Below are 15,589 nucleotides of genomic sequence, written 5' to 3'. Positions count from 1 at the left end.
ATATATATATATATATATATATATATATATATATATATATATATATATATATATATAATAAAATTGTTATGTCAGTATACTTCATAATGTCACTTTCATGTTTAATTGTTTACAAAATTTTGCATATTCGGAGTTGAAATTGTTTCAAAGTAAAATCTGTTTTTTCATATGCAGAAAAGAGGTGTAGAAGTAATTATTATGACTTTTTAAATACATTTCTAACCCATTTTTCTAGTTCAAAAATATTTAAATGTATATAGCACTTTAAACTCAGATTGTTTCTAAGCTGCATCACAGTAATTATCATGAAAGCTATCTAGGCATACTATATATGCATAAACATTGTTTGTTGATACTAAAATTAATTATTTTAATTGTAGTGCGTGGCTGCTGTTGTGTTGTCGTGATGTATTTTCAGTTGGTCAGTATTATTCACCCTCCTGTAAAGTTTATTTCCAAATATTTCCCAAATTATGTTTAACAGAGCAAAGAATGTTTTCACAGTATTTCCTATAATAATTTTCTTCTGGAGAAAGTTGTTTTTTGGCTACAATAAAAGCAGTTTTATTTTATTAGCCCCTTTTAGCAATGTTGTTTTTTAATTGTCTACCACTGTAATACAGTGACTTGCCTAATTAACCTAACCTGCCTAGTTTAGCCTTTAAATGTCACTTTAAGCTGAAAACTAGTATCTTGAAAATCTTGATGAATAAATCAGTTATTAGAAATTAGTTATTAAAACTATTATGTTTATAAATGTGTTGGAAAAAAATATCTACGTTTAACAGAAATTGGGGCGGAAATAAACTGGGTGGCTAATATTTCAGGAGGGCTAATATTTCTGATTTCAACTGTGTCTTTCAGAAGTGTGTACTGTCTCTTTAAGGGCTCCGTCGTGTGAACAGAGTGTCGGTTTACATCTCAGGCTCCTCCTCCTCCATTCTGATGAGGGTGTTTCTTCCTTCTGCCCCACTCCGCTTCTAACATCCAGGGATACAAATGTTTCTTTATCCACATTCGAGTCTGTCACCGGAGCCCGATTGTAAATATTAAACATACAGTCGGAGACGTTCGTGCGCGTTCAATCAAAACCATGGGATTGACACACTGAGCTTTGAGTGTTTGGAAGAGAAACTCTGAAGCGGCTGAAAGTTTTGTATCCACACCTTTTGTTTCGCGAAACTTTTCCTTTCTCTCGTAACTTACTTTTTGCAGGAGTATCCGAAGATTCCAGCAGCGCGGATGGATATTAAATGATGCCCGTGGACTGTTTTGGGGGTTTATTTCAGAGTGTTTTTTGTTTGGAAATAAAACCCCGATTCTTCAACCCACAACCCTTCTGATCTGATCATGGGAAAATTGGGAATGTTGGGTTTTTTCTAACCTCCACAGTCGCGCTTGTAAGATTTGGGGTTAGTTCGGATTACTGCAGCTCTCTTCGTGAGACAGGAAAGTTTCGCTTTAAGCAGACGTTTGGCTTTTCATTTAAAGTGCCAACATGCCTCAGTTAAACGGAGGAGGAGGTGATGACCTGGGAGCAAATGATGAACTTATTTCCTTCAAAGACGAGGGCGAACAAGAGGAGAAAATATCCGAAAATGTGTCGTCGGAGAGAGATCTGGACGAGGTCAAATCCTCACTAGTCAACGAGTCCGAGAACAACAGCAGCTCATCAGACTCCGAAGTAAGCAAAAAACACTTGTGTATCACTCTTATCTTCATATAAGTGATCATTAGTGGCGTTTAAACTAAACTGTTGTCTTATATTTCCCAAATACAAGCAAACAGATAGACGTCCTCGACCGAGACCAGATCTAGAAAGTTACGAGAAACAGAGGGAATACTTTGCGGAAGGTAAACAAATATAATAACAACACACTTTGAGATGTATTTCATTATCTATGAATGATTAATGCTCAAATTATACGTTTTCTGTATTCCCCCTCAAAGCTTTGAGACGACAACAAGATGGAGGATTTTTTAAGGGACCCCCTTATGCTGGTTATCCGTTTCTTATGATCCCAGATATCACCAATCCATACCTCTCCAACGGATCGCTATCTCCCAGCACACGAACGGTACGTGCAATTTCACTTTAAACGCGACTATCACCTTCGTGACGTCATCCTGAACTCCGCGAATTTTTGTTCGGCTGGAAAACGCGCGTTAAAATGTGCGCCATATTCGCTACCAGAACCCCCCAGCGTTTCTTTAGTGTCCATTTTAAGTCTGTAGTAAACACCCTAGAAAGCTTTGCGTTTTAAAAGTTTACCGTAGTTTCAACCACTTGTTGAGTCTTGAGCATGCATGCATGCATTAAGAGGCCATTCTGATGCATTGCACAATAAGTCATTTACTTGGGCTCACCCCAGCACAAAAGAGGTCTTTATTCGCCGCCCCCAATGGCACGAAAATGGACTTTTCTTAGCGAGATGTCTGCACAATTAATTTTCTATTATCATAACAGGCGACAAACTGGAGGCAAGCCCAGGCAGATAGGATTCATCCAGCTTTCCGTGTCAGGAATGTGTCTTTACTCCCTTTGTTGTTGTATGATAGGATGTTAAAGAGCTGAATTTACGACTAGATATCGAAAGCAGGAAGGTGGTTCTGATTGCGTGCGATTTGTTTTTATGGCTTATGTCATGCAGACCTTTGAGTTCATTTGAGCCACATTGAGATCCTCCAGATAAGTTCTTCCCCATCAGTGAAACTGTCTTTCAATTAGAGGGCTGTTAAGCGACTATTGTTATCATTAGTTACCGCTTGACGGCCCTATCGGAGGTCTCCGCTGGATGCCCATTATCTTAATGACATCTTCACCTAGGGGGGGCGGTTTGGCTACCTGAGCAGCAAAGCCCCCACCGAGGTGTTTGAATCGCAGGCAAATTGCCGCATATGTTTGCCTTCCTCCATTTAACTCCACTGAAGGATGTCTGGAGAAGGCGCCCATTGCTTTTCTTTCTTTTTTTTTTTGTGTGTGCAGTATTTGCCTGTTGCTTTCTAAAGCTGCCATGTCAGTGTATAAGTGATGAGGCATGCCAACGTAGGCTAACATGTCATTGTGGAAAAATTTCAGCAAGCCCGTGGTGATAAACATTCATTCATTGTGCTCATTGTGTTGCTGCGAACTCGTGAGAATGCATAAATCTGTTGGGCATACACTTGGATATTAGATGTGGCATTAGGCCTGCTTGTTTGCAGCACAATGCTTTTTTCAACTCGTCAAATAGCATTATAGCCAGAGAATGGCTGCTGTCGCATGAGTGGTTTGACTAGGGGAAACAGGTTACCTTTAACAGCTGTAACAAAGAGCGACTGTGATTCTAGCAGATAAGATGGATAATAACATCTGACTTCTGGCCTGCTCATGTGTGTGTGTGTGTGAGCCCGAAGGCAAGCCGTGTCTTCCTCGGTGTACAATAGCAAGGTTGTGTATAGTTTTGGAGTACAAAAGTTTGTGAAGCGCCTCTCAGTCTATGCGAGAGAGGGAAAAACAGCATGTAATGTTACTGAAGCGGAGCTGAAAATTGTTTACAGTAACTGTTGGCACTGTATTTCCAACGTAAACACAACCTGCTATGGGAAGGAGCTTTATTTTCTGTTTTTTTGTTTGGTTTGGATGATGGAAAACACTCAAGGGCTTCTTGTTAGAAGGTTTAGCTTTCTTAACTATGTTAGTAGGCTTTAACGAGATTTGCTTTGACCCCAGGTTGAAGTTACTTAAGGTTTTATCTTCCACAATGTCCTCATTTTGCTAATGCTAATTCAGCACTTTTGTAGTTTTTCAACATCCACATCAGTTTAACAGACTCGCTCATTGTTTGCTAATTATCACTTCCTTATTAAATAATGTTTCCTAATTGATTTAATTATATTCGAGTCCGAGTAAACAAGCAGGGCAAAAGTCCAGTGCTTTTGTGTGCCGATTAGCCAATATCATGTTGTTAGGCTAATCTTGTTTGACTTGTTTATCTCGGCTCTCTTGGTGTGACCGTAATGATTTGTTTATTAATTAAGTCTGGTGAAGTTTGTTAGATGCTAACAAAAACTCTCCAAAAAAGATCCACTCAGACTAAGAATGACAATATAACTTTATTAACCTTCACACCAATGATAATGTGCTCACTTCAGCTATGTTTTGTGCCCATTTTAAGTGACAGCGCACCCTAGAATTAAAATGTACTCAGCATTTACTCTTCATCATCTGTGTCAAAACCTTTAAGTTTCCCTGCTGAAGAAAACAGCTTAAATCAGCCTGGGCTGGTTGGCTGATTTTAGCTGGTCGACCAGGCTGGTTTTAGAGGGGTTTTGGGCATTTCCAGGCTGGTTTCCAGCTATTTCCAGCCTGCTCTTTGCTGGTCTAGCTGGGAGATGACCAGCTAAAACCAGCTTGACCAGCCTAGCCAGGCTGAGAACCCAGCCAAAACCAGCTATGTCCAGCTTAAACCAGGCTGGTCAAGCTGATTTTAGCTGGATTTAGCTGGTCATTTTCCAGCCTGACCAGCTAAGACCAGGCTGGAAATGGCCAAAACCCCTCTAAAACCAGGCTGGTCAACCAGCTAAAAATAGCCAACAAGCCTAGGCTGGTCTAAGCTGTTTTTTTCAGCAGGGTTGAGTTCTGTTTAACACAAAAGGCAATATTTTAAAGCAAGCCAACTTCAAAATATTCTCTGAAATCAACAATATAACTTAAACTTAAACATGTTTGTTGCAAGTAATCCACAATTTCATGTTTGAGTGAACTATCCCTTTAAATAGTTTAAATTTGCTTTAAACTATCCCTTCAAGCTCACTTAATTCTGCTCGATTTTGATTGGCTCTTGATATTTGTATAGCTCAAAATGAGTGATTCTAATAATAAGTCTCTTCTTCTCACTTCTTATACGGTTATTAAACATATTTTTTAAACGTGATCATTATATTTGTAATAATAATTTAGGCAAAATAACAACAGTTTAGAATAAAACGCGAACTTGAGCAACTTTAATTGTTTTGGAAGCACTTCACACTTGCGCATCCACTTGTTTAAGGCTCGACACATACTAACCAGTGATATTAATTAAACTTAAGTGCACTTGGTAGCTCACGATGGCATATACCTGTATTGTCCGAGCACGTTTTTGACTAAACTCAAACTCTCTCTTACGATGGTATTTTAAGATCTACGAGACCATATAAAGTAAACAGAGGAGTTGTCCAGCGTATGATTTGTAAATGACATAATTATTTTTTTTTTACCGTGAACTGCCCCTTTAAACGCACAAGTTCTGTTAACCCTTCTCAGTTCTGATTGGTTCTCAATGTTTGTATAGTTTAAAATGAGCGATTCTAATAATAAGTATCTTATGCGATTATAAAAACCGTGATCATTGTATTTGCAATAATGGCCGCAATTTAGGTATGAAAAACAACAACAACAATTCGTAATAAAGCAAGAATGTGAGCAACTTTAATTGTTTTGGAAGCACTTCACTCTTGCGTATCCACTTGTTTAAATCTCGAGACATGCTAACTCATGGTTTTAATTAAACGTAAGTGCACTTAGTAGCTCACGATGGCATATATCTGTGTTGTCCAAGCACGCTTTTGACTGAACTCAAACTGTTTTGACAGTATGTTAAGACCTAGGAGACAATATAAAGTAAACAGCGTAATTGTCCTGCGTACAAGAAGGCCTCATTTGTAAATGACAAAATAAATTTTTTTTGCGTGAACTGCCCTTTTAAACACAAAAGTTCTGTTAACTCTGCTCGATTCTGATTGGCTCTCGATGTTTGTATAGTTTAAAATGAGCGATTCTAATAATAAGTATCTTATGCGATTATAAAAACCGTGATCATTGTATTTGCAATAATGGCCGCAATTTAGGTGTAAAAAAAAAAACAACAACAATTCGTAATAAAGCAAGAATGTGAGCAACTTTAATTGTTTTCGAAGCACTTTACACTTGCGTATCCACTTGTTTAAGGCACAGCACATGCTAACCAGTGAAATTGCCATGCTAACAGGACAATATAAAGTAAACAGAGGAATTGTACTGCTTACCTGAAGGCCTCATTTGTAAATGACAGACTTTCGTTTTTTGCGTGAACTGCCCCTTTAAATGCACAAGATCTGTTAACTGCTCGATTCTGATTGGCTCTTGATGTTTTGTATAGTTCAAACTTTGCGATTTAGATGCAGCAAACGACAACAATTCAGAATAAAGCGAGAACTTGAGCAACTTTAATTGTTTTGGAAGCACTTCACACTTGCGTATCCACTTGTATAAGTCTCGACACATGCTAACCAGTGATATTAATTAAACTTAAGTGCACTTAGTACCTCACGAAGGCATATATCTGCAGGTTTTTGACTGACATTCTCCTCTACTCCATCTTTCAAGCTCTCTCCTCTTACGACGGTATTTTAAGACCTACGAGACAATATAAAGTAAACAGAGGAATTGTCCTGCGTACGAGAAGGGCCTCATTTTACATAAACAAACAGTGCTCAGGAGAACAGCCCTGTCAACAGCCCAAGCCTTTTCCACACACTCAGCACTCAGAGACGGGTGGGGGAAGATGGAGAGAGAGAAACCAGGCACCCCCCTCCCGTCTCGGGCCCGTCCCACCGCCGTCTTCGCCTACAGAGGGGACATTGTCCAGGCCTTTAAGTTAAGACAGCATTCCTGTAGTGCAGGACGCTTCAGGAAACCTGAAAACCGGTGTACGAATGTTTGCATAAATGACCGAACAAACACAGCTTTACAATTTTATCCCGACTTAATGTGCTATGGGCTGGGATGTTTTTTTCATTCTGTAAGGATAAACTAAACAAATCCAAATTAATTTAGAAATATTTCAGTCTCTCTTTAGCTGCGTGTGCTCTGTGAATGCCGAGTCTTGTTAGAAGGCCAGAAGTGAACCAGAAGATATGTTCAGAACTGCTCCCTATGCATTAAATGGTGTGAACCTTTAGGAACCTAGCGATTCAATTTGACTCTGAGTCATCTTAATTCGATCTTAAAACGATTCTTTATCTACATTTTTCATATTTATTTTCGTTCTAACTTTACATTTGAACCAGAATTGGAGTTTCTGTGCTTTTGTTTATGATTGGAATATATGTATGACAGTACTGCCTTCCTTAAAATGGTATATTTAATTAAAAAAGATAATTAACAAGCTCTTAATGTAACATTGAAAGGCCAAATTTTTTCTTTGTTTACAACTTTTTAACAAAGAAATAAGGCATGAAGGTCTATATGAAGGTGATATTCAGGCATTATATTGGAATTTCATGTAGTTTAAGGGCGCAGAGAACTCGCTTTAGTGAGCGCAGCGTCGTGCCATATATTTAAAGTTCTTGTTTTACAATTTTTATCTCGCCTTAATGTGCTATGGGCTGGGATGTTTTTTCATTCTGTAAGGAAAAACTAAACAAATCAAAATTAAATTAGAAATATTTCAGTCTCTCTTTAGCTGCGTGTGTTCTGTGAATGCCGAGTCTTGTTAGAAGGCCAGAAGTGAACCAGAAGATGTGTTCAGAACTGCTCCCTATGCACTAAATAGTGTGAATTATTAGGAACTTAACAATTTATTTGATTCAGATTCTGAGAGTCATCTCGATTCTATCCCAAAATGATTTTTTTTTATCTACGTTTTTTTATTTTTATTTTTGTTCTAAAGCTGCGTTTACACTAGACGCGGAACGTGCGGATAAATCGCGCTATTCACTCGTAAATAGCTGCGTGAACATTTGAGTTTACTCGCTTCACTCTAGTGTCAAATCCGCTTCATTCGCATGTCAAATTCACTTCAGAACAGACGTGGACTCGCGTGATGGGCAGGGCTTCTGTCAGCCCGGTGACCGTAGCTTTGTTAATAAATGGCTAACATAGATTTTATTGAGAAAATAACAGCGTTTTTGTGCTTTATGAAGACTGAAAGACAGCGTTGATGCGTTTAGGGCCGTGTCTGAGTCCACTAGATTCTTTCAGAGGTGCATCTAGCTCTGTGTGCTCATCAACTCCTCCAGAAACTGAACCTGGATGATGGAGGCTTTCAGCTGGGCTTCTGACTAAGCCCAGCCCAGTTTGATGAACTTTTTGTCGGTCTCGGCTGAAGGGTTTCCCCCTGGACTCCAACAACGGGTGTACGTCACAATCACGCCTCCACAAGAGCAAGCTACTGATTGGTTAACGCCGCGCGAATGTCCGCTCAAGTTACGAATTTTGAACTTAAGCAATTCGCGTGAAACGCGCAAAACACTCAATTCGCGCCACGCAATACGCGCCAGTCTTGCGTATCACGCCGCAGGATGCCAATTCATGCGTTTGCATTGACTTAACATGTAAATCACTCGAGCTTGATGCATGTTCAGCGTCTGGTGTAAACGCAGCATAACGTTTCACTTGAACCAGATTTTAAGTTTCTGTGCTTTTGATTATAGTTGAAATGTATGTATGACAGTACTGCCGTCTTAAAAGTTGTATATTTAATTAAAAAGTTTATTAACAAGCTCTTAAGGTAAGATTGAAAGGGAAGATTACAAAGAATAAAGTTCTTATTTCACAAGAGAGAGAGAGCATTGTTTATGTTGTTTGTTTAAAACTTTTTAACAAAGAAATGTCTTTAAAGCAGAAATGTTTATATAAATATTATTTTTTGGGGATTATATTGTATTTGTTTGTAGTTCAAAATTCTTGTTTAACAATTTTATCCCGACTTAATGTGCTATGGGCTGGGATGTTTTTTCGTTCTGTAAGGATAAACTAAACAAATCCAAATTAATTTAGAAATATTTCAGTCTCTCTTTAGCTGCGTGTGCTCTGTGAATGCCGAGTCTTGTTAGAAGGCCAGAAGTGAACCAGAAGATGTGTTCAGAACTGCTCCCTATGCATTAAATGGTGTGAATCTTTAGGATATTAGCGATTCAATTTGATTTTGATTCTGGGAGTCATCTCGAATTGATCCAAAAATAATTATTTGTCTTTGTTTTTGTTCTAACTTTACATTTGAACCAGAATATATATATATATATATATATATATATATATATATATATATGTGTGTGTGTGTGTGTATATATGTATATATATATATATATATATATATATATATATATATATATATATATATATATATATATATATATATATATATATATGTATATATATGTAAATAAATTTTTATATATTATAGTTATTTTCATTCACTTTTTCCTGATGCAGTGCACTTACTATATAGGGTTTAGCGAATGACTGAACAAGTTCTCAGTATATATTTGTAATCAGTGTCAATAAAAAGATTATATATGTTTTTTTTTTTACCCAATAAAGGGTTAAACGATGGTGGATGTAATGTTCACGATGAACTTATCCTTTGCTTACATTATTTACATCACTGTCGCTAATAGATCAATTCACTAATGCAGGGATCACCAAACTTGTTCCTGGAGGGCCGGTGTCCTGCAGATTTTACCTCCAACCCTAATCAAAAACACCTGAACAAGCTAATCAAGGTCTTACTAGGTATGCTTGAATCATCCAGGCAGGTGTGTTTAGGCAAGTTGGAGCTAAACCCTGCAGGGACACCGACCCTCCAGGACCGAGATTGGTGACCCCTGCACTAAGGGCTCGTTTTCACTGACTGGTATGGTATGGTTCTGGTCGGTACGGGTCACCTTTACCAGGCTTGCGTTTCCACTACCAAGGGTACCCTTTTGGTCTGCGTGGTGTATGATGTATATAAGTTTCAGTTGGTGTCATTTTCGCTCAAGGAAATGTGTACAATAAAGCTGTACAGGTCGCTCGCATATCATATGAGAAGCACTTCTCACAAAACAGATGCTTTACACACATAAATAATTCTGTATAAATGTTTATTACCATCTATGAACAGGATTTGATTATAACTGCAGATCAATGACAGCGCAAAATAGCCTACTGTAACGTCTGTAATTATATAAAATAAATAAATAAATGAACATATATGAACACATACGGCCCCTTACAGTCTCCGATATGTTACCAACTACAGAAGACCTACACAAAGCAGACATTTCGTCTTTATTTAGGTTCAAAACAACACAAAATATAGCCTACAGTCAGCGCAAACCTCTCATCTGTGTCTGCAGCACATGTAAGCTTATTTAGAGAGTAATTCCATCATTCCCAGTTCATATCAGTCCAAAAGGAGATGATAAAAATTTAAACATGGCAGTTTTTTCACGTTTGCTGAAGAAATAACGTGCTCCTTTTTTCCGGCTTCTCCTTTGTTTTTTCGCACTTCACTCTCGCATTTCTCAGTGTCTGACAGGATCGGGTTTCAAAAGCACGTCAATAATCCAGCGCACGTTATTGTCATCAGCTCAAGAAGTTTGTTATTTCAGATATAGATGTGCGGCGAGCGCAAGCAAGAAAGCGAAAACACTTGCGCTTCAGACTGGCTCGTAAAAAACTACGAGGCACAAGGTAGATTCTTCTCTACTCCATGGCTTTGTGGCTGTTCATCAAGACGACGACAAGGTTTGTTTAAGGCCGGATTGACCGTGGCTCGTTAATATATGTATATATATATAATTACGCTGTAATCTCTCGGCTGTGTATTTTAAACATGGCGGGTTTTTTGTTTTCATTTTGGCTTCTTGCGTAAGCGAATGACATATCTCTCTAAACCAATAGCGTTCAGCTCCGCCTTTGTGTACCCTTTCTCGTGTTTCAAAAAGGTTGCCGAAAAAGTGGTTCGATTCGGTACGCCCTTTGACAGTGGAAACTGCCATAAAAGCGTACCAAACCGTACCGTACCACTCAGTGGAAACAGGCCATAAGTAGTTTTCATTCACTATTTTCCAATGTAGTGCACTCACTATTTAGGGATTAGTGAATGAGTGAACAATATCTCAATATATAAATGTAATCAATGTCAATCAATATAGTAGGGCTGTGCAATTAATCGAAAATCCGATTTCGATTTTGGCTTCAAACGATTATGAAGAGGCATTAATCGAGATAAACGATTATTGCATCATATACCGCCCTATTTCCAGCTGAACACGTGTTGCTCTTAAAAGCGCGAAAGAGCGTGTGCTTATGTGTGTGTGTGCAGCCAGAAGCATGCGGCCAGTCAGCATTCGGTCTCATTCGCACACTGAGACGAGCAGAGGAGCGCAGACATCTAAAGTCATCTTAACGCGAGCTCTTTAATGGTCAAATAGATGTCAAAACACGGTGTTTAGAGAATATTCATATTAACCCTCATTTGTGTAATAAACAAGTTGAAGATCAAAAGACACGTGAAAGAGTAACCATTAAAGAGACAGCGCACTATTCTTGCTGCCGCCTTTTTATCATTATTAAATAAAAAGAGAAAATCCCTCTCTGCTCTTGACTGAAGGATTTTTGTAGCTAAAGTGTTTTTCTTAAAGTGAAGATGCTTAAAGCACAGTTTGTTTCATGTTTTTATTCTATTGTATTTATTTCTCTTTCCTTTGCAGGGTGGAAAATAACTGTATATATGAAGTTGAAGTCAGAATTATTAGCCCTCCTGAATATTAGCAACCCTTTTCCTTTTTTTATTTCTGAACATAATAGTTTTGATATCTCATTTCTAATTACTGATTTCTTTTATCTTTGCTATGATGACAGCACAAAATTTTCTAGATATTTTTCAAAATACAAGCATTTAGATTAAAGTGACATTAAAAGGCTTCACTAGAGTAATTAGGCAAGTCATTTTTAACAGTAGTTTCTTCTACAGACAATCAAAAATAGATTGCTTAAGGGGGCTAATAATGTTGACCTTAAAATTGGTTTCAAAATATTTAAACATGCTTTTATTCTAGCTAAAATAAAACAAATAAGCCTAGAAGAAAAATATTATAGGAAATACTGTTAAAATTCCTTGCTCTGTTAAACATCATTTGGGAAATATTTATAAAAAAAAAAATTCTCAGGAGCGCTAATAATTTTGACTTCAACTGATAATCGTTTTGAATAATCGTGATTACACTTATGACCAAAATAATCGTGATTATGATTTTTCCCAAAATCGAGCAAAATAATTGTTATATATAACAATATAGCGTTATATATGTCGATCATATAGGGTTTTTTATTCACTCAGTGAAGGCTTAAATGATGCTAGATGTCATGTTCATAACTAAATTATCCTCCGGTTCACATTATTAACATCACTGTCGCTAATGGATAAATTCGCTCAGTCATTTTCATTCATTCTTTCCTGCTGTAGTGCAATCACTATTAGTGAATGAGTGAACGAAGCTCAGTTTTCCTGCTGCCTCCGTTTATAAAGTTCCTGTTGGATTGGTTCCACTGAAGAGACCCTCTCTGGTAACTTGATTATTGACCGAGATTAAAACCAGAAAGTCTTTAAAGCAAGAAAATGTCAAGCTAAACATTATTTCCCTCTGGTTTTCCACACAAGCTTGGCGTCGCTCTGTACGTCGGATTCGTTTTTTTTTTTTTTTTACAGACCAGGCACAAAATAAAGCCTACTTTACAGACGCTCCTCCCGAACGCAGCATGGTTTATGAATCTGTACGTGAGGGCGAACCACAGGGGCTGAAGAAATGCTACAGGAAGTAGATAAAGGAATGCAGGAGCCGTTCCCAAGGCCAGAGCCGTAACGCAGATCTCTTTCCTGTTGATCATATCGCGTCCTGCACTGCTGCATGGAAGCATTCAGAGTTTGCTCTGGTTTTTTTTTTTGCCATGGCTTTATCTCTTTGGCCAATTATCTTCGTATGGTTTTGTTGTGTTTACGGTAATGTGTAGATAGCAGGAGCGCCGTCGTCATTACCCTGCACTCTCAATCTGTTTGTGTTCTTACTGTAATGATGCAGAAATCTCCTTAGTGCATCGGCCCATTAATTTTATTCTTATTTATACTTATTAATTGATTGCTTGCACAGTGTATGTGTGTGTGTGTGTGTAAAATAATATTATATGTATAAATTAAACACTTACAAGGGTGACACAGTGGCTCAGTGGTTAGCATTGTCTCCTCACAGCAATAAGGTCACGAGTCCCGGATGGGTCAGTTGGCATTTCTGTGTGGAGTTTGCATGTTCTCCCCGTGTTGGTGTGGGTTTCCTCTGGGTGCTCCAGTTTACCCAACAGTCCAAACACATGTGGAATAGGTTAATTAAATAAACTAAACTGGCCATAGTGTATGAGTGTGAATGAGTGTATATGGGTGTTTCTCAGTACTGGGTTGTAGCTGGCAAAGAAAAGCAGTTTTTAATTTTTTTAACATAATTTTAAGATAAATATTATTATATATATATTATATTATATATATTACTACATATTTTTTCAGAAGTCTACAGAACAAACCATCGTTATACAATGACTTGCCTAATTACCCAAACCTGCTTAGTTAACCTAATTAACCTAGTTAAGCCTTTAAATGTCACTTTAAGCTGTATAGAAGTGTCTTGAAGAATATCTAGTTATATTAGTTACAGTCATCATGCCAAAGATAAATAAATCAGTTATTACAGATGAGTTATTAAAACTATTATGTTTAGAAATGTGCGTCTAAACAGAAATCAGGGGAAAAAAGTGGGTAATAATTCTGACTTCAACTGAATATATATATATATATATATATATATATATATATATATATATATATATATATATATATATATATATATATATATATATATATATATATATATATAGCAATTTCAGCGTTATGGATGTGACATTTGCAGTAAAATCTCAAAACATAAATTGACAGAGGAAGTGTATGTTAACATTATATTGACACATCTCTTTATATTTTTCAAAACAACATGCCACAGTATTGTGGGAGCAGAATAATATCAATCTATAAACATTATTTATATTTTAAATGAGGAAAATAAACATGCGCCATGGATGTGACAAAAAAGTCTGCAAGTTTACAGTATGCAGCATACTTTGTAGAAATTCTGTGAATTAAACTGCACAACCCAAAAGAAACGATGCTGATAAAGAGGATAAGAGTAGCTCTTTATAAAACAAACATAATTGCTTTTATTTGATTTTACATCTTTGCATTTATGAGGAAAAAGTGTTGTTATTGATGTGATATCTCTCTGTTATGGATGTGATATCTCTCTGTTATGGATGTGGCGTATGTGACTTTGGCAAATCAAATATAATTGTTTGAAAACTCTGACAGAGACATTTTTCAGTATTTTCAAAGCACTGTAAAATACAAGCCTACACATAAAAGGCAGAAACGGTTTTGCTATTTTGGCGAAAACTTAATTTTTTTTCATGGCAAGGTTGGAATTGCTCATACATATATATATATATATATATATATATATATATATATATATATATATATATATATATATATATATAAATATATATTAAAGTATATTGTATTTGCTTCATTTAAAATGTGTCCTGCACAATATTGAGAATACAGAGCTGAAGCTTGACTCCACAAAATTACATTGTGTCATCAGTAAATATTTATTTAGCAATTAGATAAGTCAAAATAATACGATATTTTCGTCAAATCGCACGGCTCTGTTTGGCTTTCATGAAGCTGCTTGAAAAACAATGGAGACCTAGTTTGTGAGGCAGTTTTCCAAGTGCGGCTTTAATAAACAAATACCTTAAAAACACACAAAAAAACTATGTACTTGCAGAATAAAAGAAGTAAACAAATCAAAAAAGCTGGAATACATGTTAATGCGTTTATTACAACATTGCAGATTGGTGCAAATTTTATTTATTGTTTGTTCATTTTCAGATGCAAAACTCGATGGAATAACTTAAAAGGGATTCATATATCTGTCATCATTTCCTCACACTTTTTTTCTGTTGAACACTATAGAAGATATTTTGAAGAATGTTGCAAACGGTCACCATTGACTTCCATAGTATTTATTTTATCTTTCTATGCAAGTCAATGGTGACAGGTTTACAAAATTCTTCAAAATCTCTTCTTGTGTGTTCAACAGATGAATAAAATAAGCTCAAGCTGCTTCAGAGCAAGTTTTGGCTGAACTGACCCTTTAAGTGTGTGTGAAGTTTACTTTTGAGTATAACTTTGCTCACCATAATCGCGATATGTAATTTGCATACCATCACATCTCTTAGTGAAAGTCGCTGATGTCATTCTCCATTGATAAGTTTCCGCACTGGCAGTGTTCAGCGCTCATCAAAAACCACTTCATGTTCGCTCGCATGTCCTGCAGTGAGTTTCACCCCCGCCGACTCCCTTTCCTTTACAAAAAAAACTAAACGTCTCTCTCTCTCTCTCTCTCTCTCTCTCTCTCTCTCTCTCTCTCTCTCTCTCTCGCTTGCTCGCTCGCTCAGAGCTGCGTACTGACTTCATGCATCACTCCATGCTAATAAAACTTGATTGTGCTGGGGATAAAGTTTAAGGGGGTGGGGGGGCTTCAGGCTTCATCAGTCTGGTATTTTTAACAGCTGTTTTCAGTTATTACCTCGCAGTCAGAGCTTCCTGGGGCCTCGGGATGGGGAGAGAGAGAGAGAGAGGGGTGCTGGGGGATGTTAGGGGTGATGCATTATAGGGTGAAAAAAACAAAAAAACACAAGCAAGCTGTGGGGATG

General features: G+C 37.2%; 1 protein-coding gene across 1 annotated transcript in view; it reads left to right on the top strand.

Annotated features, from left to right (window-relative positions):
- Positions 1–990: 990 nt before the first annotated feature.
- tcf7l1a (transcription factor 7 like 1a) overlaps positions 991–15,589 on the top strand; it is a 106,216-nt gene continuing 91,617 nt past the window's right edge. The window contains 3 exon segments of the mRNA NM_131269.2: positions 991–1,684; positions 1,782–1,854; positions 1,951–2,078. Of these exon segments, the coding sequence (NP_571344.1) occupies positions 1,499–1,684; positions 1,782–1,854; positions 1,951–2,078 (387 nt within the window). The 5' untranslated portion in view covers positions 991–1,498.

Source organism: Danio rerio, chromosome 10 (genome assembly GCF_049306965.1).
Source record: "Danio rerio strain Tuebingen ecotype United States chromosome 10, GRCz12tu, whole genome shotgun sequence".
NCBI lineage: Eukaryota > Metazoa > Chordata > Actinopteri > Cypriniformes > Danionidae > Danio > Danio rerio.
Note: the sequence above shows the minus strand (reverse complement) of the source record. Positions and strands in the feature narration are given on the sequence as shown.